The sequence below is a fragment of the Ambystoma mexicanum genome, chromosome 12, assembly GCF_040938575.1.
Source record: "Ambystoma mexicanum isolate Mex_15411 chromosome 12, UKY_AmexF1_1, whole genome shotgun sequence".
In the NCBI taxonomy this organism is placed as follows: Eukaryota; Metazoa; Chordata; class Amphibia; order Caudata; family Ambystomatidae; genus Ambystoma; species Ambystoma mexicanum.
In genome coordinates, this window is record NC_090936.1 from 401915004 (window position 1) to 401937769 (window position 22766).

At 43.9% G+C, this 22766-nt stretch overlaps 1 protein-coding gene across 1 annotated transcript in view; it reads right to left on the reverse strand.

Moving 5' to 3' along the window:
- TMTC1 (transmembrane O-mannosyltransferase targeting cadherins 1) overlaps positions 1-22766 on the reverse strand; it is a 1779343-nt gene that overhangs the window by 659736 nt on the left and 1096841 nt on the right. Inside the window, exon 10 of the mRNA XM_069628531.1 lies at positions 9713-9880. Within this exon, the coding sequence (XP_069484632.1) occupies positions 9713-9880 (168 nt within the window). The remainder of the gene's footprint in view (positions 1-9712; positions 9881-22766) is intronic.

Consider the following 22766-nt stretch of genomic DNA (forward strand, 5'->3'; position numbering starts at 1 on the left):
ATTTGTTCGTAGCGTTGAACATGGGATTGGCCCAATAACTATGATCATATGGCCATGTTGAAGCTTTATAGACCTAAAGTGGAATTGTCCCATAAGTTCCACAAACCACAGAATGATTTGAATCTTTGCCAGGATCCTTAGTAGATTCATACTGAAAATGCATGCAGACTCCCAGTTCTTATGGTTAAAGGCCCAGAATTGGGAATCCGTACATCGGAGAGAACGTGTCGGATCTGTAAAGTAAGCACAATGATGGAATCGGTCAGACACGTTCTACCGGAGTGCAGGCAAAAGGCACTCGTTTATATGACCCTACTGGGATGATTTGCTAGGAGCTATGACTGTATAAAAAACGATGCATTCTGGGCTTTTTGTTTAAATAGTGAAAAGAAGTCGCTGCACATCGCATTGTATAATATCTGGAAGCAGATAGAACCTTTGTTAACACCTGGGACATCAAATGTATTTTAGAAAGTGTTTTTTGGTATGCCAGTAGAAAACAATTATTTGCATTATGTAAACGAATGAGTGTGGTTGAAGGGATGTAATGCTTGTATATTTTAAGTAATGGAGAGCCAATAAGTGTTTTGTAAGTGTTTGTAATTATGTGTAAAGCTATTTATATGCTAATCACATTAATTAAAAATAAAAGAAACTTTAAAAATTGATGTAATTCAGTGCTTCCTATTGTCTATGATCTTACTGCATGTTGGTGAATCGGGAGCCGTTTTCAGATTGTTGCTTTTGTTCCTATGTCTTTATCTTTCCCTCGTCAGAGTTCTCAGACGAATTAGAACATACTCAAGTTTGGCACTAGCTGGGGGCAGAGCCAGATGAAGGACAGGCTACACGGGTGCTGTAACAGAGCAACCTTTTTAGTATAGTTTAAAAATATATTCAGAGTTCTATGTAAAATAGACAGCAACAAGTGCGTTCCCCCCTGACGCTCTTCTGCCTATAACTGGTAGTGTGCCGCACAGTTCTAAGCAACAACCAGGCCGCAAACTTTGATTGAGAAAACTTTGAATACCTCTGTCTTTGAGTTCACTAATTCTCTGGCAGCCCACCTTATAATCAGTGTCAGCAAAGGGATCACCTGCAACAAATATGCCTTCACAATTGCCATCCTCACCCACGAGGGGAGAGTAACAGTTGATACAATTGTTCTTTTATAGGTTGGTCTAAATGTGCAGAGAAAAATAAACTTTCTCACATGGCCACTGTAAGGGTGTATTCTGCCTTTCACTGGGGCTGCTGGATCGGGGGCCGTGACAGGGGTCAGGATTTCATGGACCCGTAGGTGATATATGGGGGATCTTTTGGGCCACCCTGCCAATCTCCATCACTGTGGTAGAGGACTGTCCTGGGGTATATGCGAATGTTGCGTCACTTTCCCTAACGGATGCCCCAAATAATCATGAATCTCCCTGCTTTAGAGTCCACTGTAGTGACATTGTGTCCCCTGATCAGCCCCCAGCAGTTGGGAGCAGCGGGAGACTTGCTTTTATGGAAAGGTTACTGATAGCTGGCTCTGCAGTGAACAGGCAAACAGAGATATTTAAGCTGCAGGGCAAGGAAGTGCTATGCTAGAGCCATCTGCCTGCCACTGCACATGTCTGATTCAAAATGGCAGACAAGATCTCGATATTGATGTTGAGGATTTATTACATGCATATCCTTGCGGAATCAAGCAGCAGACACTCCATCTAGCCGCTGATGGAAACTTAAAAAGCTCAGATGGCCTCTTCAACAATTCTAAGTTTAATTAAACAGATGTGTTTTAAGCTTAGAGCGAAACATAGAAAAGGAGATGATGTTTCACAATTCATGTAGGAGTAAGTTCCATAAGCGAGGGCCCTTGATGGAAAAGCAGGGTCTCCCAGAGTAGCATACTGGGAGGATGGAACGAGCAACACGTTTTTACCAGATGATCACAGTGTTCGAGGTGGCTGATATAGTTGAATTGTTGATGCCAGATACTTGGGCGAAGAACCCTGGATACATTTATGTACCAGACACAGTGTTTCGAAACTCAATCCTTCGCCTCACAGGGAGCCAATGCAATCTTCTTTGATAAACAGAGATAGGGGCTCTCTTAGGTAAATTGAAGATCAATCTGACGGCTGCATTCTGGGCCACCTGGAGAAGATCTATTTGAGTCTCCGGGGCTAACAGGAGGAAGCTGCTGGCATAACTAAGTCTAGAATTCACCATTGTCGCTACAACGACTGCACGTTCAGTTATAGGTATAAATGGCAAAATGGTTTTCAGAAGTCTAAGTTGATAGAAGACACTTTCACTATTTGTGAAACCTGAGCTTTAAATTCCAGTGAGGCTTGCCATATACAACCAAGATTTTTCACCTCACTAGAGAAGGGGGTATCTGTGTCAAATATTTTCAGGCAAACAGAGTCTAGATGAAGTCTAGATAATTTTTGAGCAGATGTTTTGGGCCAAGCACCATGACTTAGTTTTTTTTGGGTTGAGCTGGAGCTTGCTTTCGGTCATCCAAGTTTTAATCGCATTGGCACATGCATTAATTTGGTCAATTTCTTCAGGTGCAGATTTTAGGTCTAACATAGATGTGTGTATCGTCAGAATAGGATTGATATTGCAGGCCAAATTTGAAAAGAAATGACCATCAGAGGTTGGAGATACACATTAAATAGTATTGGAGATAATGACGACCTCTGTGGAAGTTTGCATTGAACAGGGAGGTCATCAGAATAGTGACCCCCCTAGTTTAACTACTTCGGTCCTATGTTGTAGAAATGAAGAAACCCATTTCAATGCATTTTCCGAGCTACCTCAGACAAGTCTGTTCAATAGTAGATCAAAATCCACTGTGTCAAAGGCCGCTGACAAATCGAGCATGATCAACATGGCCAAATCACCATCGTCAGTGGCCCGTAATATATCGTTCCAGACTGACACCAAATCGTTTTCAGTCCTATGACCGGGTCTGAAACCGGATTTATACCTATCCAGAATAGGATTATCCTTCAGGTGATCCTGCAACTGTGTCGTAACTATTTTTTTCAGGATCTTTGCGGTCCATGGTAACCCTGCAATAGGTCGATTGATTTCCAGTGCCTGGTGATTCAGAGAGAGCTTCTTCAGCAAAGGCGTGAGAACAGGCCGCTTTAGGTCACAAGGCACCATACCCTGAGTCAGGGAGGCATTCACAAAATTGGTTAGAATGTAAGAGATGATGCCTATTGCACCGCCAAATAGGGGGAAGGAAATCATAATCAAAATTGGTTGGTTTCAATTTCTGGATTAAGGTTTCAATATCAACTGTGTTTACCAACGAAAAAGAAAATTCGGATGATTTAAACGGTAGACACAGTTGCGAAGGGGATAAATAGAAGTAGAGGATTGTAAATCAATTTTTATAAAATTAGAATGGACCTCATCATGAACCTTATCATGAAAATAGGCAATAAACGCATTTGCCAGAGCACACGCCTCTTGAGAGCTTGGTCCTGCGTGGCTGAATTGTGGCTGAATTGACAGTAGATACAGTAAAGCAAAGCTGCCCAATAAACACATTGCAGGTCAGAGTCTATTATCACCTGCAAGAGCAATTGCATTAGTTGAGCCTGGCCTATAGGGGGAGATGGGCTTAAACCTAAATAAAAGCCACAACCTCAGTGTGTGAATGAAGAGCTGGTGTGAGAGCCACTGTGTTTGCAGGAGTGAGGGGGTTGTGGTGGTGAACAGGAAGGAGGTGGAGAGATTGTGGAACAGGAAAGCTGGTTGGGCACATTACCAGGTAGACGGTTGGATGGAACAACAATGTGGCAATCGGTATGAGTTGGAAAGATCTGCAGAGAAGAGGTGGGTAGGAATTCGGAAAAGGCTAGAAAGGGCATTGCAGAGGAGGTGGCAATGAGTTGTGAGAAAGTGGGTGTGTAGGTCTTTGGAGAACAGGTGGGAAGGAGTTATGTGGGGGTTGTAAAAAGAGCATTGGAGAGAAGGTGACAAGGAGTTAAGAGCGGAGTGGTGAAAAGATTACTAGAGAGGAGTTGAAAAGGAGCTGTGAGGAGAGTATTGGAAACGAGGTGGCAAGGAGTTGTAATGAGGGTGGTGGAAGGAGCATCAGGGGATAGGTGGCAAGGAGTTGGGGTGAGGGTAGTGAAGAGAACAAAGGAGAAGACGTTGGGAGGTGTTCATATGTGATGTGCCTGCATTACCTATAAGGTGGGGCAACGCTTCTATAGGAGCTAAAGCATTGTGAGGTTTGAGACTACAATGACATGCAAAGAGAAAACCAGGAAGCAGGCCTTCTCTTCCTATGATCTGGCCTACAGGAACACCACCCCAGTCACAATGAGGATGCTTAATTTTTCCTCTAGATTCAACAGATTGGCTGCCCTCAGACAATTCGGCGTGCAGCAAGGGATAATCTTGTGGCATTTCAGAGCACATTGGGAAACATTGTGAGTTTGTAGTTTGCAGATTCAAACCTACACTGTGAAAATGCACTTAGATTCAATGCATAAGGCTGTGTGAAAAGCCCCCAGATTCCCAACATATGATGTCTGAAGAATGCATCTAGGCTCAACACATACACTGTATAAAGAATATGCTTAGTTTCAAAACATACACTGTATAAAGAATATGCTTAGTTTCAAAACATACACTGTATAAAGAATACAGCTAGATTCAAAACATACATTGGTGAAGAAATGCATCTGGGTTCAAAACGTACACTGCGTGAAAAATGCATCTAGGTTCAGAACATACACTTTGTGAAGAATATACCTAGATTCAAAACATACACCACGTGAGGAATACACCTCGATTCAAAACATACACTGTATGAAGAAATGCAGCTAGGTTCAAAACATACACAGTGTGAAAAATGCATCTAAGTTAAAAACATACACTGTGTGAAGAATACACCTAGATTCAAAACGTACACTGTGAAAAATGCATCTAGGATCAAAACATACATTGTGTGAAGAATACACCTCGATTCGAAACATACACTGTGTGAAAAAGCATCTAGGTTCAAAACATACATTATGTGAAGAATGCACCCAGATTCATAACATACACTGTATGAGAGGATCACACACCCGAGTATAAGTCAATCTGAAATCAGTAAATTTGCCAGGAGCAATACCTTACCTACCCCCCATCCTTTCCCCAGCGTAGATGTTTGGTGACCCTACGAGATCCTCTCGATGCGATGTAGGGGCAGTGCAATGGTTAACTAAGGAGCACAGTGTTAAGAGCGAGTACTGGTAACATAAGAGTGGTAGGGTTTTCCGGACCACGGTAATGGCTGTGGTCCCTACCTTTCCTGGTTGTCGCTGTAGCGTGTGCCATTGGGGGTCCACGGGCAAACGGGATGGGAGCTGCCCTAGGGTGCTGCCCTTTGTCTTTTGCCCTTCGTTGGCTGCCCTGGGCAGTCCTCTGAAGATGGGAACTTCTGGTCATGGAGCAATGAACCAGAATGAGGCAGGCAGCACGAGGAGGGGGGTACAGGGTGGAGGCAGGCCAAAGCTAGCCCGTGCACACCAGGGAAATCCATACCAGAGAATCAAAAGGACGAACAATGCAGCCTTTCCCTGGAATCAATGTTTGCTTCTACAATCACACAAGCAAGGTGCCCAGGAAACCCAATGTTAACACAAAAATGCCTACTGAGGCCAAGACCACTTCTGGTGATGTGCTTCAAGCATGGACCAATGAACCAGCATGATGCAGGCAGTGGGAGGAGGGGGGAGGAAGGTGGAGGCAGGTCAGAGCAATCCTGTGCACACCAGGGAAACCAATAGTTTACAGTGACTCTGTGCCAGAGAAACCAAAGGACGAAAATGCAGCCTTACCCTGGAGCAGGTGCTTGCTTCCACAATCACACGAGAAATAGGTGCAGGAAGCCCGCTGTTCCACAAAAAGGCCTACAGAGGCCAACACCACTTCTGGTCACGTGCTTTAAGCATGGACCAATGAACCAGAATGAGGCAGGCAGTGGGAGGAGGGGAAGAGGGAGGAGGCTAGTCGGGGCCATTCTGTGCACACCAGGGAAAACCAATAGCTCACAGTGAATCCAAGCCAGAGAAACCCCAAAAGATTAAAATGCCATGGCAAGAGATAAAACTGTTTTCGTTTTCTTTACTCTTTAGAGTTACCTTTGTAACATAGTGACTGATGATGTTTGAAATGGTAAAAAAGGTTTGATTGTTAAACCAAGTACCCAAATAAAAGAATAAATAAAAATGCAGCTTTACCCTGGAGCAGGCACTTGCTCCAACAATCACACGAGAAATGGGCACAGGAAGCCCAGTGTTCATACAAAATGGCCTGCAGAGGCTAAGACTACTTCCGGGCACGTGCTTCAAGCATGGACCAATGAAACAGGATGAGGCAGGCAGTGGGAGGAGGTGTGAGGAGGGGGGGTGAAAGGCTGGCACCAACCCGTGTACACCAGGGAAAACCAATAGTTCACAGTGAATCCAAGCCAGAGAAACCAAAGGACGAAAATGCAGCCCTATACTGGAGCGGGTACTTGCTGCCACAATCACACGAGAAATGGGCGCAGGAATCTATAGCGGCTATACATTTTATAGACAATGTCTTTGCAAATAGAGATGGCATGTTCAAATTATCGTATACTTTGTTGACCACTTAGGTTTATATATGTCTGAAATTTGCTTATGTAATATGTTATTTCAAAGATGCAATTTTTGTGAAAGGTTTAAAACCAAAAGACAATAAATTAAAAAAAATCAATTTGCAGATGTAAAGGCATCACTGAAATGCACTACTCCTTTGTGGGCCAGTGTTCCCTTGCGATCACAAACAAAACATCAAAATCCACAGAAAAGGGTTGACCTTTTAATGGGGCATGGCCTGTTAATCACATTAGTTTAGAAAACTGCCTCCTTCCATACTGAAACACAAGTACGTCTCTCATAATTATACGTATGTCCCAGAAAAAGATCTTCTTTCAGATAGACCAAAAACAGGATGATTATGCAAATTCACTCCTCATTTAACACTGCTAAGAGGGTGGGATTTAAAAAGGAATGCCAAACTGAAAACTCGAACGAGGGTCTATTTTCAACCCTGGAAAGACCTAATTTACATGCAAGATGTGACAAGGAAACAAAGTTAGGGGGTAGTATAATCCCAGTATCTGTGGATTCAAATAAGCTACACAAATCTTGCATGGTCAAATTACTAATAGTGTGTCCGTGTCAGCAATATTTTGCATGGGAAGTTATCACTTCAGGCTTCAACTTACAGGAGTCTGAAACCTGCAGGTGTCAAGATGTTTTGGACTACAATTCCCATGGACCGTCACTATTGACCATGCTGGCTAGGACTGCTAGGGGTTGTACTGTTAATGGTTATTTATACCGTGCACTATCACTACCGGAGTGGTTCTCTGATGCTCTGGCGGATCTGAAAAGGAAAGGGGGTGGGGAGTGAGTTAGTGGGAACAAGCGGGATAAGTGCAAGAGAGCGGTGATGTGCTGTTGGCAGCTTCAGTTCGGTTAACACCGTTTGATGAGCTTCGGGGTGCTTTCCGGTTGGTAGCCGTTGTGTGAAGCTATGTGTGGTTTGTTTTGTTGTTGCAGTGTAGAGAAGTTTACGCGGTTTGTTGTGCTTTAGGGTTGTGGTTGTGTTTGGTTAGAGTTTAGAGGTGTATGCTGAGGGGTGAAATTGTTAGTGGGTTGGTTATTGGCCTCGCTATCTAGAAGTTATATGCTAAATTTCCACGTTCTTTCTAGATGTGGCGCATGAATATCTCTGCATTTCTATCTAGATCCGGCACTGGCTAATGTTCATAATCCTGTCTATATATGACGCATACCAATATTCACAATTATATCCAAATGTGGCACTGGGCCACCTTCAAAATCCTGTCTAGATGCGAAGCAAGCTAGCATTCACAATTCTATCTAAATGTGGCATTGGTAATATTCCCAATGCAGTTTAGATGTGGCAACGGCTAATATTCGCTATTCTATCTAGATGTGGCACTTGCGAACATTTACAATCCTATCTTGATGCGACGCAGGCTAATGTTCACTATTCTTTCTAAGTGTGTTATGTCCTAATATTCACACTTCTGAGTGTGGCACTTGCTTATAATAATTAATAATAATAATTTAGCATTTTATATAGCGCTACAAACCCTCAGGTATCTGAGCGCTGCTTATTATTACCCATGGTGTGTGGTGCTCAATTATCCACCTCAAAAGGATGAAAGGCTGAGTTGGGCCCTGCCCAGATTCGAACCTGTGTCAGCAGGCTTGGCACAATGATCAAAGCAAGCACTCTACTCGCTGTGCTATCGGACTAGGTATTGCTGCTAACCTTCACAATCCTATCTATATGTGACGTGGGCTAATGTTCACAAATCTAAGTGTGGCACTTGCTAACCTTCACAATCCTATCTAGATGCAACAAAGGCTAATGTTCACAATTCTATCTAAGTGTGGCACTTGCTAACTTCCACAGTTCTAAGTGTGGCACTTGCTAACCTTCACAATCCTATCTAGATGTGACGCAGGATAATGTTAACAATTTTAAGTGTGGCATGTGGTAATATTCACAGTTCTAAGCGTGGCACTTGCTAACATTCACAGTTGCAAGTGTGGCACTTGCTAACCTTCACAATCCTATCTAGATGTGATGCAGGTTAATGTTCACAATTGTCTCTCGGTGTTAAACAGGTTAGTGTTAATGTCCTGGTCTGCTATGGTCTGAGGGCAGGTAGAGTGGCAGGGCTTTTGGAGTAGAGTGATTGCTCTACTCCCCACCCACTTGATGGTTGCTGCTATTGACAGCTGGTCACTGGCCTTCCCTGCTGATACCTGCAGACACAATCTGGAGCTGCCTCTGTGGGAGCCACCTTTTGCCTTGGGGCCCTTAGCCACGGGGGCTGCATGGGCTGAGGGCTGCCCTGGGAAGGTTAGTTATGACTAGGTGGATGTAACAATCGGGGGAGGTGGGCGGGCTGGGAGGGGGAGGGCAGGACTGGAAGAAAGCCAGACACAAACAAAGGCCTACACCCCAGGAACTTCACACTCTACATGCATGCCAGCACAGAAAAACAGGATCAGAAGCTACAAAAACACAAGAGAAACTCATCACAATAGTACAAATTGGACAAAAAACAATGGAAAATACACTCAAACCCCTCCACTAGAGTACATGAAACAGGCCAAAAACGGATTACAATCAATGGACAATTACTCACTGAGCATCAACCAGTCCCATCCCAAGTTGTTTTCCTACCAGATCCTTCGAGATTGCAGTCCAGAAGGCAAGGGGAAAATGGCTGCAGGGAGCAACCTCTGGAACATCTCGAGGTCCAGAGGTTGCAGGTCCCCGCTTAGCTACAACAAGCCAAACGCTCAGACACAGAACTGTTACCGTTAACATGCAACATGTGTATAGGGCGTTCTTAGGCAAACCCGGTCATAGCCAGCTTAACAATAGCAACCCCATATTGTGCAAGTATATAATAAAACTGCCATGAATGACCATGCTACTTTGTAGTCAGGCATCATAAAGCGATCTTAGGAGGAAGTTGTTCTGATTGGGGATCGCCAATTACAACAGAGTTTAAAAAGCAGTAGACAGACTTTCATGTGTTCAATTGTTTTAACTGTCAATCGACATCTTGTCCTTTAACGTAGAAATGTGCTAACTAATTTAGAAAATAAATTGCTTTTGTTTGTCTTACCTGAACAGAGACTCTCTCGTCAGCCAGATTTCATTCTGTTTTATAGTTTTCCAGGAGAACAGGAGAAGCAGAAGCAGCGTAAACACAGTCAACGTGGTGGTTCCCCATTTGCCAAGAGATGTGCAAAGCTTGCTCAGGCCATGCACAAACAAGATGCAATACCCTATGCTGCAAAAACAAGAAAAAAGTCTTACCATGATATAAATAGAACTCATTGAAAATTATGGGTTTTAAGTAGAGTAGAGTTGAAACATCTTGAAAACAAAGCTCAAGGTTTGGTGCTGTGCAGACATATCTTAGTGCCTTTGTTCTAAATAATAATATAATTTCTGGCATCAGGTATAATACGTTTGCGGCGTGAATAATTCCAAGCACGTTAATCATCAATTTCATCCTTCATTAAACCAAGCAAACTTCTTATAATGAAAGGAACTATCTTTGAATTAAGTGGTCTACTTTGTTCTGGCCAGTTCTCAAAGTGGATTTTATTTAGTTTGAGAGCCAGTGCTAAGCATAGCCATTCTTATTGTATTTTTTAGGCCACTGGGTTAATTCTTCATAGAATATTTCTGATAGTACTACCACAGTAATTACTGTTGCCAGTTCCGAAATCATATGTGGTGTGATGTTCATCATGATCCCTAATAGGTATTGAAATAGGGATGCATGACACCTTGGCCTTTATGTTACCTTTTGTAACCTTAACATTTGAATTACAACTTTTTTCCAATTATTAGTTAACAATCTACTTTGTCCACCTTTAGAAAATATATATTTCTTACTGTTAACCAAATCTAAATCTACATAGGCTTCTGTTACTTTAATAACACTTTTCGGTTCAATTTTATTTTTGGGCATATATTTATAAAAAAATGAACGTATTTGATAACATGTGCATACAGTCTACTGTGTGTTAATACCCTGGCTCGTTCTGTGTTTACACAGATTTAAATGAGTCAATATAAAGCTACTCACATCATTTAAAGCTATCTCAATGTAATATCCATCATGCACTTTAGACATGTCTCCTTCGATGGTATTTACATTCATGGACTGAAAAATTCCAAATATGACTGCAATATGGAGACATTCAACCCTATTTAAAGAGCAGACACACTGGCCTGCAGCGCACAGTTATTTCCCAAGCTCTCTCCACTTTGGTAACGATTGGGATCTGCCACAGTCCTAGAATGAAACTTCTCTACCCCTGTCCGGTAGAAAGGAAATTGTAGTCTGTTACACCCCTTATATGTAGGGCTGAGTGTATCGGCCACTTTTACTCCCTAAAAATAGGCAAATACTCCCCAAAAAGAAAAATAGAGGGTAAAAATACTTCCAACAAAAAAATGGGAAACAGACACATATGATCTTGTGCCCTTGCTTTCCCTCAGACAGCTCCATGGATATGTTTGGACCAGCAGTGCACGTAGTACCACAGGAAGAAAGTGCGATTACAGCGTGATCGGAAGAAGTAAACGTATCTTGATAATGTGTATGCATAACTAGGTGCAAAGAAATCATTATTACAAAAACATTTACATTTCCCATTTAAAACATATTTTTACCCGCTTATAAAATACTGCCATTGGGAATTGGACTTAAATTTTGACTCCCTAAAAAATCATTTTACTCGCAACTTTAAAAAATAGGGAGTAAAATACTCCCACTTCAAAATCCTATCTGGAGCACTGGTTACACTTGCGCTTATCTAGTTCAGGGCCTATATTGTTTGATTTTCCACTCATCCACCTATCAGACTGCATCACTACACCCTTATTGAACGGCATATCTTCAGCGTGCAAACTGACCTTGTGGTCATGTCCCTCATCTTGGGAGAGTTACATTGGGCCTCATTCCGAGTATGGCGGTAAGGGATAGCGGCCACCGTTAACGAGACCGGTGGCGGTAATCCCTTACCGCCATACTCCGAGTTCCCTTTGCACCCTCGCCCTTAACGCCTGCTTTGAGCAGGTGTTAAAGTCGAGGGCGCAAAGGGGCCTCCAAGCCAATAACGGTGACCGCAATGAACGGTCACCGTTATTTGCATCTTCCCCATTCCCATTGAGCCCTATGGGGGCTCATTTGGGAATGGGGAAGAGCCTTGGTGAATGGGGAATTACCGCCCCGCCAACCTTGGAATGGGGCGATAATTCCGCCATCCACCAAGGCGCTGCCGGTCCGGGTACGGCGTCAACCAAGGCGTTAATAGCGCCATTGGTTAGCGCCGTACTCGGAATGAGGCCCATTGTAGCATGTTAATTACAAACAAGGTCAACAAATATTTTGCCACATGGTATCCCAATCTGACATGTTAGTCAAATGACTTACTGTCAGAGAAATCTCCATGCCATAAAACAGTGTTTGTTTTGATAGAAATGTATGAAGAGAGTGATGTTGATGGTCCGATACACTGGAGGCTAGAGATCATCAGATGTTCTGCTATGGTTTTGTACAGAGAATGTCCTCAGTTGTATGAAAATCCACTTCAAAGTTAGTGGCCCACACATGGCTATCATATAATATTGTGGGTACAAACTCACGGATATGGGCCAATTCCAATGGAGTTTCCGTACCACTTTACAAGATAATTAAACACAAGTGAACTAGGTTTGTAACTTCTGTGTTTTGCTCCTTTTCATTTATGTTTCCCTTGCACATAAGACATCTATGAAAAAGAACGAACGGATAATGCTGAAAGAACAACACAGATTAATTCCAGAGTAGAGCTTATTCTCAAAATAGCATGTGTATCTCTCACCATCGATTTCAAAGGCCTTCAATCAAAACTTCTGGCCTGACCCCGTTACAACCCCACCATCCTAACTGTTTCATAATATCAAAGTAGCATCTGTCTGCTGTTCAGGAAGTCCCCCCCAGAGTTACACAGGGATGTGGAAACACCCAAGCCTGCGATTCCTCTTCTTTTTCACCTGCAGTGATCAAAATTGCAATCTCTTGCTTACGAATGTGCATATTTTGGTACACCCCTTTCCCCGTTGGCTCTTGAATTACTGGCAAATGCTGTTCCTGCTCAAGAGAATTAGGAGACAATGGCTGACAGCTTTCACAGAAATCTTTAAAGTAACTTTAAGTTTACACAGTCGTTGTTACCTACACGCTATGACCATAGATAAGACACATTTCTCGCTGTATTTTGAATAGTTTTTATTAAGGGTGTAATGAAAGTGGACATATTGATTTGTGTAAGAAAGAGATTTAGCATGAAGAGCACATCAGAACAATCCACCAGAAAGTAGACAACGCACAGATGGAACAATGACGCAAGAGAAAGAAATCACGTGGTTCTACTATTACCTTTATATTGATCTTAAAAGCAGTGTGCATACTATTAAAGGTGGAAAGGCAGCACAGGAGGCCAGAACACATAGGAGTGTGAGACATTACAAAAGCAATCAGGACTGGTAGGGCAGAAGGAGATGTCCTGCGCATTTGGGTTAAGCAAATGTTCTGGCCCAACTAGCCCAACGCAGTGGCTCTGAATTAATCCTGGTGCCGCAGTGATCTAAACCCACCCATGGGAAAGTGAACTCTGAAGTAGGCATTGGGGACATGTTTAGCCTCTAACAAAAACAACACATTTAGAAAAATAAGAAATGATAGACTTGTTGCTCCCTCCCCAGAGAAGTTCAAAAATCACCTATCTATGGCGCTGCACAGAGATACTATTCTGGTAGGCAGCCATCTCAGAGGGCCCCCTGTCATGCATGTGTTGTGGTTTGCTGGGCGACTTGTACCTCCAAATGCTCAGTTTCTGTGGCTAAGTAAACAGAATCTGGCAAGTGCTAACGCCAACTGCAACCAAATAGACAACTAACTGGATCTATAATAATAATAATATGCGTTCTTAATTAGCGCTTCCTGATGTATTCCTCCTGCTGCTAGGCGCTGGAACAGATGGTGTTATCATTAAAACATAATGAAATAATATATTAATAAATACATGCATTGACCTTGGAAGAATAAAATACTATGTCGGCGCTGTCACAAGATACAAACTTGCGATGAGTGGGCTCCCCTCATGTCAGAAACCAGTGCTTCGCTTATGAGCTATCCAACTGGACAATGCTTACTATATATTAGTACCCGGCGAGCGCCAAGGAGAATGCAACACGCATTCTGATTGGCTCTCGCCGGGTCCTTACCCGGCCGAGAATCCTTTGATTCTCGGCCGGGATTCCAGCTGCCTTGTCCTCGGCGGGGGGCGTGGCAGCCCCTCAGCCAATGAGGAGGCTCGAAGCTAGGCCATCCCCGCTCCGAGCCTCCACACGGCTGAGAGGCTGCCTTTGTCCCCCGCGGGGGACTCAGGTAAGCTTCTTTTTTTTTCTTCCCTTCCCTCCCTCCTCCCTGCCCTCCCCACCACACTTACCTGCTTGCTCCTGCGTTCCCGTTGGGGGGTGATAGCAGCGTCCAGCAGTGTGGAGATTCGGAGCGGGGCCATCCCCGCTCCGTGCCTCCACACAGCTGGAAGCTTCCATCGTCCCCTGCCGGGGCAGGTATGTATTTTTATTTTAGTTTTTTTTTCTTCCCCTCCATCCCAATCCCACTTACCTTCTGCTTCTTTTTCTTTTTCGGGAGCAGACACACTGGGAACATTTGTGTTCCCACCGTGTCCGCTCCCGATGGCCACCATGGAAAGGGAAAATGGACTCCGTTTTCCCTTTGCATGGCGGCCATTTTCTTGGTCGTTTTTTTTGTGTTTGTTTTCTGTCTCGAAACGCAGCAGCATTTCGGGACAGAAAAAAAATGCTTTTAGTGCCCCGGTCACGCACATAATGCGGTCCGGGGTACTAATAGCAATATGACCTTCGTGGCGGGGGCTTTACCGACTCAGGTAATGCCCCGGGGCCTTCCTGAAGGCCCTCGCTTCGCTCAGGGCTATAACTATGGGCCCCGGGGCATTACCTGAGTCGGTAATGCCCCCGCCGCTCGGGTCATATTGCTTAATTATTATGCACTTCATTCCAAGAGAGTATTATCCCATAGCGAAGCCACAGATAAAGAACCCAACTCTATAGCATAATGCCAACGAACATCAGAATCATTGAATCCAAATTATGACTTTTTTAGGGGAGTCCAAAACACAAAGAGTAAAGTATTTGGCACTTTTCAACAAACCTTCCGGTATATGAAAACGTGTATAACACAATGGCGTGTAGTGATCATGATATTGGCCCTGAAACACTGTCGATCCTCCCATTTGATCCACAGTATCAATGCCCAAGAGTTCACTAACTTCATTCTAAATGAATAGGCGCAGCTAGTTTTTCCCAAGCAGGAGTGATGTTCTGACCCATGCCTGATGGTAATTGGAGCACATGTACCACCTTTACTGTGCCCACCGAGTGCACACATCACTGCAAGATGCCCAACATCAGCTCTATAAAATATCTTTAATGCAAATACCATCTCTTCCAAATAGCCCTTCCCCTGCAATCAATGCAATTTATCCACAGGGAGCTAATATGCAGTTCTAGAATTTTGAATGTGTGAAAACGAATCATTACATTGTCTTTCTTCTTGAAATTGTCATTTAAATAATGCAGTGCTATTAAACATGTATTACTTTAACTCTGGGCTGCACACATGATGGGATTTCAGGATTTCCCTCATTAATAGTCATGAGATAAAATGATTACCTAAATAGAGGCACATTTATCTCATGACTCTTAATGATTTACCTCATAGAGGACATTTTACGAGCGAGGCAAAGCACACGAAGGACAGCAGTTTCCAGGCGGCAGCTGAACAAGTGAAGAAAGATGGCAAACCAAGAGGGGTTAGCAAAGAGGGAACTTCCCTTTACCTTTCCGACAAGAAACCATTACTTTCAAAAGCCCTCGAGATTAGACAGCTAAAGGCCAAGAAACCAGTCAGCAGAATCCTGTATTGTGTGTTGGAGACACCCGCGATCCTCATACATGACTAACCGAGTCAGGGAGAAGCAGCAGCCGCTGTGGTACCCTCCTTGGCCCAAAAAACAAGGCAGCTTCAGAGAAATCAACACAGCCAGTGAGTTGGGAAGACTGATACAAGACCAGTCTGTGTTGAAGCCAAGGTGCAAGCAGCAACATTGTAAAATGAGTGCTGGAACGAACATTGTTAAAACATGTGTGATGAAAGACACAAGTAAAGCTAAACTGCTGATGAATGCTTGAACTGTGAAAGGAGTGGTCCGGCAACGCATGCATGCTCAATCAAAGGTCTCTGTAATGTCTCCAACTGAAAAGGGGCAGAAGTGAAAGTTAGAGACTTGTAATGAGAAAGAAATTGTGAATTGAAGTGGTTCTGCAACGGGTCTAGCAAAATCATGCGCACAGTCGAAAGTATTCGATTTTTGATGCAGAGAGGAAAGAGCTGCCCTGGTCTGGAGATCGACACCCTGCTTAAAATGATATGGTTCTAAGAAATGCTAGCCTGGAAATATCATGTCTGTGTTAATGTCACAACAGAGATGTCACATCCAGATTTAACTATCCCAGATCAATTTAATGCTGGCTGATGTGTTCCAATTGGCTGAAATTGAACAGGTAAAAGACAAAGGTTTTGGTGGTAGGGTCCTCTGAGGCCACTTCTCTTTGGTCTCCTGGGTTTTGGCATTTTGTGCTGGGTAGGTTTCTCTCTCGAGTTTTACTGGTGAAAGATCTTGGGGTGAAAAGCTCCTCCTCTCTATGGCCGCCCAAATTAGAGCTATCTTTCAAGCGGGGCACCTTAAATCGAAGATGCTGCGGAAGTTACTTCCGTTTTTGCGAATGCCTTTACATGCTCTGGTGGTCTCCTCCCAGGTAGTGTCTTCCCTGGGCTATTGTTATGCGCTCCTTTTCGCGCAGCCTCCCTATTTGATTCGACGACTGCATAGTGATCGCTACTCATTATAGTGCTCACATTCCCCTGTTCTTCGTAACCTCCATTGGTTACCGGTAGGAAAGAGGGTGCAGTTTAAGGCACTCTGCCTGGTTTTCCATGCCCTTCGTGGGACTGGGTCTCTATATCTCCAGTGTTATTTTAGGTGCTATGTGCCTCGCTGCTCTCTGCGCTCCACTGAGGCCTTTGTGGTCAAGGTGTCTCGTTTCAAGCTTACTCGGTCGTTCTTTGTCTGTGGCTGCTCCAGTATTGTGGAATTTGCTCCCTCTCCCCCTTCGTGGGATGAATGACTTTATATAATTTGAGAGCTCTGAAGAACTACCTGTTTTAGTCTTTCCCTGCAGCCATCTTCAAATGTTAGCTTTGCGCTAAGATGCCTTTGGGCAGCCGTTGCGCTTTATAAGTTCAGAAAATAAATAAAGCCTATTTGAAAGCCATGATAGCATGTTAGGCTGGCTTTACCCGGTAGCAATTGCCTGCCACTCATATTGATAGGCCTGAGGGCAGCAAGGGTTTTCAATGGGGGTTGTGGCTTTTACCATTGAGTACAGCACATAAAACAAGGTACTATGACTGTGGCACCTTTGCAAAATATCTAATACTTTAAGAGCCATGGTTTTATCAAATGGAACTAGCCGCAAAGAGCTTGCATCCCATGTTTTCCAACAAACGTAAAAACTCCAACTAACTCTGAGGTTAACCCATCTTCCAGCATGGGTGAGGGAAGTGTGATAATGCCCACATCCTAACATTGGAGACCCACAATGGCTTGGTCCAAGAGGCCGGTGGCCTCCATAAGCTAGTCGATGCAGGAACCGGAGGAGATTTACAGAGATCCCTACACCATTCCCATTCAGTCCCTGCACTAAGGCAGGGCACAGTCACAAGAGCACTCGCATACACACCAAAGCCATCCAATGTAGGGGTCTTATCCACAAACTCCTTGAAGAGACCTCTACTCATCTAATTGGGGCTTCAAGAGAGCTATTCAAAGCTGCTAGACAGACCCAAACACATAACAGAGGAATTAATGCGTCTCTCTTTAAACAGACTCTACAGGATATTGGGGCCTGAAAAAGCACATTTTGAAGCACATTTTATTTATTGCAGCATTTCTGCCACATATACTTTAGTGACTGTAGCATGATAGAGAGCCTGGGTGTAATATAGCCAGGTTGCTAGAAAGAGGCAGTGTGTCTGAGGCTGCCAGAACGCCATGTTGTCATTAATTGCACCTTTTGTATGTGTTATCTGCTACTAAATTTAATAGAAAAAGTCCTGGATGTCTCTGGCTAGACAGAACAGTGTTTGATTTTCTGTACTGTTTTGTATTAATGTGCACACCTATTTTATATTATTAATTTTATTGATTGTTATCAATTTTAATGGTGCATGGATTGCCCTTCTATGTTCTCCAATCGCCCCAATTGCCCACACTCTACTCACTCACTGACCACCCCTCAAACTCAACTATTCTCCATTGGAACTTCCACTACCAAGCCTCTCTCTCTGCCAAGCATGCGCATACTTACTTGCTCTGTCACACAGCCAAGTCACAACTTGCCCTCCCCAGCCCCTGCCACATTCCCAACGGTGCTCCTAACTCACACCTTACGCTCTCCCGTACACCCTGTAGTCTACAGTCCTTCATTTGTTCTCACTCCTCCTGTATCTCGCATCCTTTCTCCAAATCTATTGCTCTTCCACATCCGTTCTCCCAATCTGCCGTTCATTCCTGCTTTCTGGCCCACCACTTCCTCTCTGCTTTCTGGCCCACCGCTGACTGCGCAAGACCAGTGTTACCTGCGGGAGTCCACTGAACACAAATATAATATAAACATGCAGTAACCAAGATGATGAAAGCAAAGGATGTCACTGCTGAACGCAGACACACGTAGGTGCATTAGACAAAAAGCGCATACGTATCCACCACGAAGATACACAGACAATAGGTCAAATTGTACTTAGACATGAAGAATATGCTTGCATCAAATAGGCTAGAGCACACATATACGCTGCAATGCAAGATGCATGAGAACACACGTAAAATTTACTTAATGAAGAAACGTAACAAGAATGAGTGGCCAATGTAAACAAGATGGACAGTTTAGCCTCGTTCGAGTGAAGGGGAGATATCAGGAAACCAAGAAGCTACAGAGGGACCTGGCTTGCTGAGTTAGCAGAACATTCAGACCTGGGCAGCCCAGACAATAGTCTCACAGCTCTTGCCAAGGCTACAGTGGACAAGGAAGGTGCGGATCAGGTTCCAAGAGAACAGACGATAACTGTCACCAGACGTGAGACACATTTCTTTTAGATTAAGCAAAAAAACAAATAATGCTGGAACGTCCCATTCCCATTAACAAAGGCTTAATATTGAAAAGCAAGTAGCTCAAAACAAGCCTCTAGAGGCCAAGAGAGGTAAGGACACCCACATTAATAAAGACTAAAATCCTAGTAAATGCTGAGCAGAATAATCTAATATGTGGTCTCCACACACGTGACCTACAGTTTAAGAATAATGTCTATTCATCCGATTCATGGGCAGACAGGCTGAGGCCTTCGTTCCTGTCGACTTTTCAGGACAAAAGATACACAACTATGCCCTGTTCTGGCTTGTGGTCTAAATAATCAGAAATTGTAGCCTTATTGGCAAAAGTAGCACCTTGGTGCCCATCACACCAACTCCTAATGTTGCTCATGTGCTGGTAACCTTCCAAATTGCCAAGGCTGAGAAAGACACCACTGACCAAACACTACCCACCTTTAACGCTCATCTATAAATGTTGCAACAGCCAATGATATTGTATTATGATGACATGTTTTGACCTGTATCTGTTCAGTAGGTGGTTTCAGATGGAACAACCAGAGACTGAGCAGCCAATGAACGCACTAACTCCTATGGAATCTATATCTAGTTAAATCCCCTAACCAATACCTTCCCACCTTGGGTTTCTGTAATCAATAATATGATGACACGTCAGTTGTTATGTAATCCTCATTTTTAAACCATTGTTAATGCTGGAATTATTGGAGAGCTCTGAAATGGTCTTGATGTCCACAGCTGTCCCTGTTTTATATGAGCTTTGTGAAATAAAACATGTCTTCGTCAAGGTTTTGGACCTTTATGTTTTTTGGGTGTGGGATTTCCCCTGGCCTGTCCTCTCTGCTTACCCAGGGGGTATCCACTCATCTTTTAGAACTATCTGAGTTAAGGAGATGGCAAATGATAAAAGCCAGCTTGCTCAGTCAGAATGTGTGGGGCGTTTGAGTAGCAGCTGGAGAGAAAGAGGGGTACAGAGAGACACATATACTGGAGGAGGTTTGAAGTAGAGAATTGTTTGGAGAAAAAGGAGGGTGGTGTTATTACCATCAGAGAGAGAATGTTTGGAGGAACAGTGTTATCATCAGAGAGAGAAATGTTTGGAGTAAGAGGAGGGTCAGAGCTGCTACCATTAGCGAGAGCATTAAGTACAGAAACAGAAGGGGAGAGTTGTGACCATCAGAAAGAATTGCTTTTAAGAGGAGGTGGAGAATTGTTATGACGAAGAGAGTATTGTTTTGGGTAGAAGGAGGGAGGCCATCCTCGGGATGGAGAGACAGCACTGGGGAGTGGTTTTAAGGTAAGACACGGAAGGAAACCAAAAGACTGGGAAAGGTGATTTACAGACCAAGGCCAACCAGCATTAAAAAAGGGGAAGAGACAGAGGGAGAGATAGAGAATGAGTCTGTGTGAGGCTTCCAAGAGCCATAGAGACTGAGGTGCAGCTCTGAGAGAAAGAACTGGCCTGGAGTAGAGGTGGAAGAAAGCTCTTATGGAGAGCTCTAGCAGCTAGCAGAGGCCCAGGACATGGAGGCCGGAGGGCTTACGTTATATTGAAGAGAGAGAGGTGCAATCGGCAGAGTGATATAGTAAAGAGATTGGTAGGAGAACTATTGAAATTAGGATAGAGAGAGTTGTTGAGGACGTCAAAGGGGAAAGGTTACCTGTCACTGGAAAAGGAGAGCACCATTACCATCTGCGGGAGTAGTAAAGAGAAAAGCCAGAGGAGGATAGAGAGCTTCAGCACCTGAAGAGGTGGGAGGAGAGAAAGACCCCTTACTAGTCATAGAGACTACAGAGTTACTGATAATCCAGGTGGGACCAGGGCATTACACACGGGTCTAATAGGGATTCCCCAAAGACTGATGCTTGGTCTCCACAGAGTAGATCCCTGAGGGGGAAGGTGAAACGTCCCGCTACCCACCTGCTGATACCGGAGCCTTTGTCAAGTCACAGCCTGCAGACCCCAGAAAGATCCCTGCCTGGAGCATCCATAACAAACTTGCTAAACCTGCAACCAAAAGACAAAGGGCCTCATCAGGGTTTGGGCGGTATCCCGGCTCTAAATTTGCAGGGATACCGCCCAACGCTATTAGCGTTACCACCACTCGGTCCAGTGCAATTTGCGCCTGATAAATAAATCCCCAAGGGACCCAATGGGGGTCTCTTGGTGCCATTGGTACCATGCAAATAGCACCAAAAATTGGTGGAAACTGGTGATTTTTACCTCCAGCAAAATGCTGAAGGTAAAATTCCTAAATGCAGCATTAATAGCGTTAGTGCCGCATTTTCCTGCTCTGCCCAACTTGTGATGAGGCCCAAGGAGCTTTGGAATTCGGCTAGGACAAACACAAACCAAGAACCTTTAAGAATAATTTTATTTGATTACACTTGCCCTTTGAACAATTCAACTTCCATTTTTGATCTGTAAAAAAACTGTGTTTTTCCTGAGAACTACATTGTGTCTGTTTCTTTGTGCCTCCCACCCAGCTGTCCTTTCACAGAATGGCAGCCTGGGTGCGGATCCAGGGGGCAAGTGTTGAATGGGGGCAGGGAGGAAGGCATGTGGCATAGGGTGCTTCGAGGGGCAGGAGACAATGGGTGGATGCAGGGCTGCAGGGGGGTGACAGCTGGAGTAGCAAATCAGCACATCAGGCTTTATGCAATGCGGGTATGTACTATTTGGTAATGGCCGCTATCCAACAACAAACCTAATTGGCTGATAGCCAGCCTCCTTATGGTACTTTGTTTCTTCGGAAGTTTACAATTTGCAATTGTAATGCAATTGTAATGTGTGCGCTGTTGAAAATTATGCGGCTTGCAGGCAAACCCCGAAACTAAACATGTATTTCTATTTGACAGAATGTCCTTTGAAAATGAACAAGAACGCATGTGTGCTAATTGCCATTCCAAAAACAGAGGACGTCGTACAATTGTTGACTGACTGCATGGTACACTGATTTCCTGTTCCAGAGAGGGCGATGCCATTACTTTACAGTGTTATGAATGCGATCCTGTTACCAGATGCATATGAAACCCAGAACATGTTTTGTTAGCACGCGCCAGAACACGGGAAAATGCACTTAGCCATCGTCCTAGGCAACTTTCTAACAGAACACGTAATAAAGGCACGGCTGGGACTGCATAGTGTGCTTGTGAATGCGGTAAAAATTGTTTATCAGCCGAGCATGGCAGTTCTCAAAATATAATTAAAAGCATCTGACTGGGGAAAAGGAAGCTGTTATATCTTGTCAATCAAAAGAACTTTTGAGCTGTAACATTTCTAGGGCAAGGAGGTGTTATTGAAAGTTAATTGAATTTCCTCTGCAGGCGTTCAAGAGATGCTTAATGGAATGTCACAGCTCCTTGGTGAGGACACCGGGGAGATAAGAGGAACGAGAGAGGGCACAGCAAGCTGGCTATGCTACATATTTCAGGAAGTGCTTGTTAATATGATCTGGAGATTTATGAGATTGTGTTAACCATACACAACGCATGCATTTGCCTTTCAGCTGTGCAAGGTATGCATTTCTAATTAGTGATGAAAAGTCTATTGCTACATAGGCAGACTGGGTGCATGTTATGTTAAGGTATGCTATGCAGCGGTTTTATAATCGGCAAAAAGGTATCTCGGCGCTATCGAAATGATCAACAAAGGAACTGAAATTCTGATTGCCTGGACTTGGAATAAGGCCCGTCTGATCTTTCCTTTCTGTATTCACAGTCTATGGTAATCAGCTTTCTGTCCAATCTTGATCTTAAAGATCGTGAAGAAGTCTGTGAGCTCAGCTTCAGGAGGAACGGATCAGAGGTGGGAAATTGGAAACTTTGGGAAACCAGGCACATGCT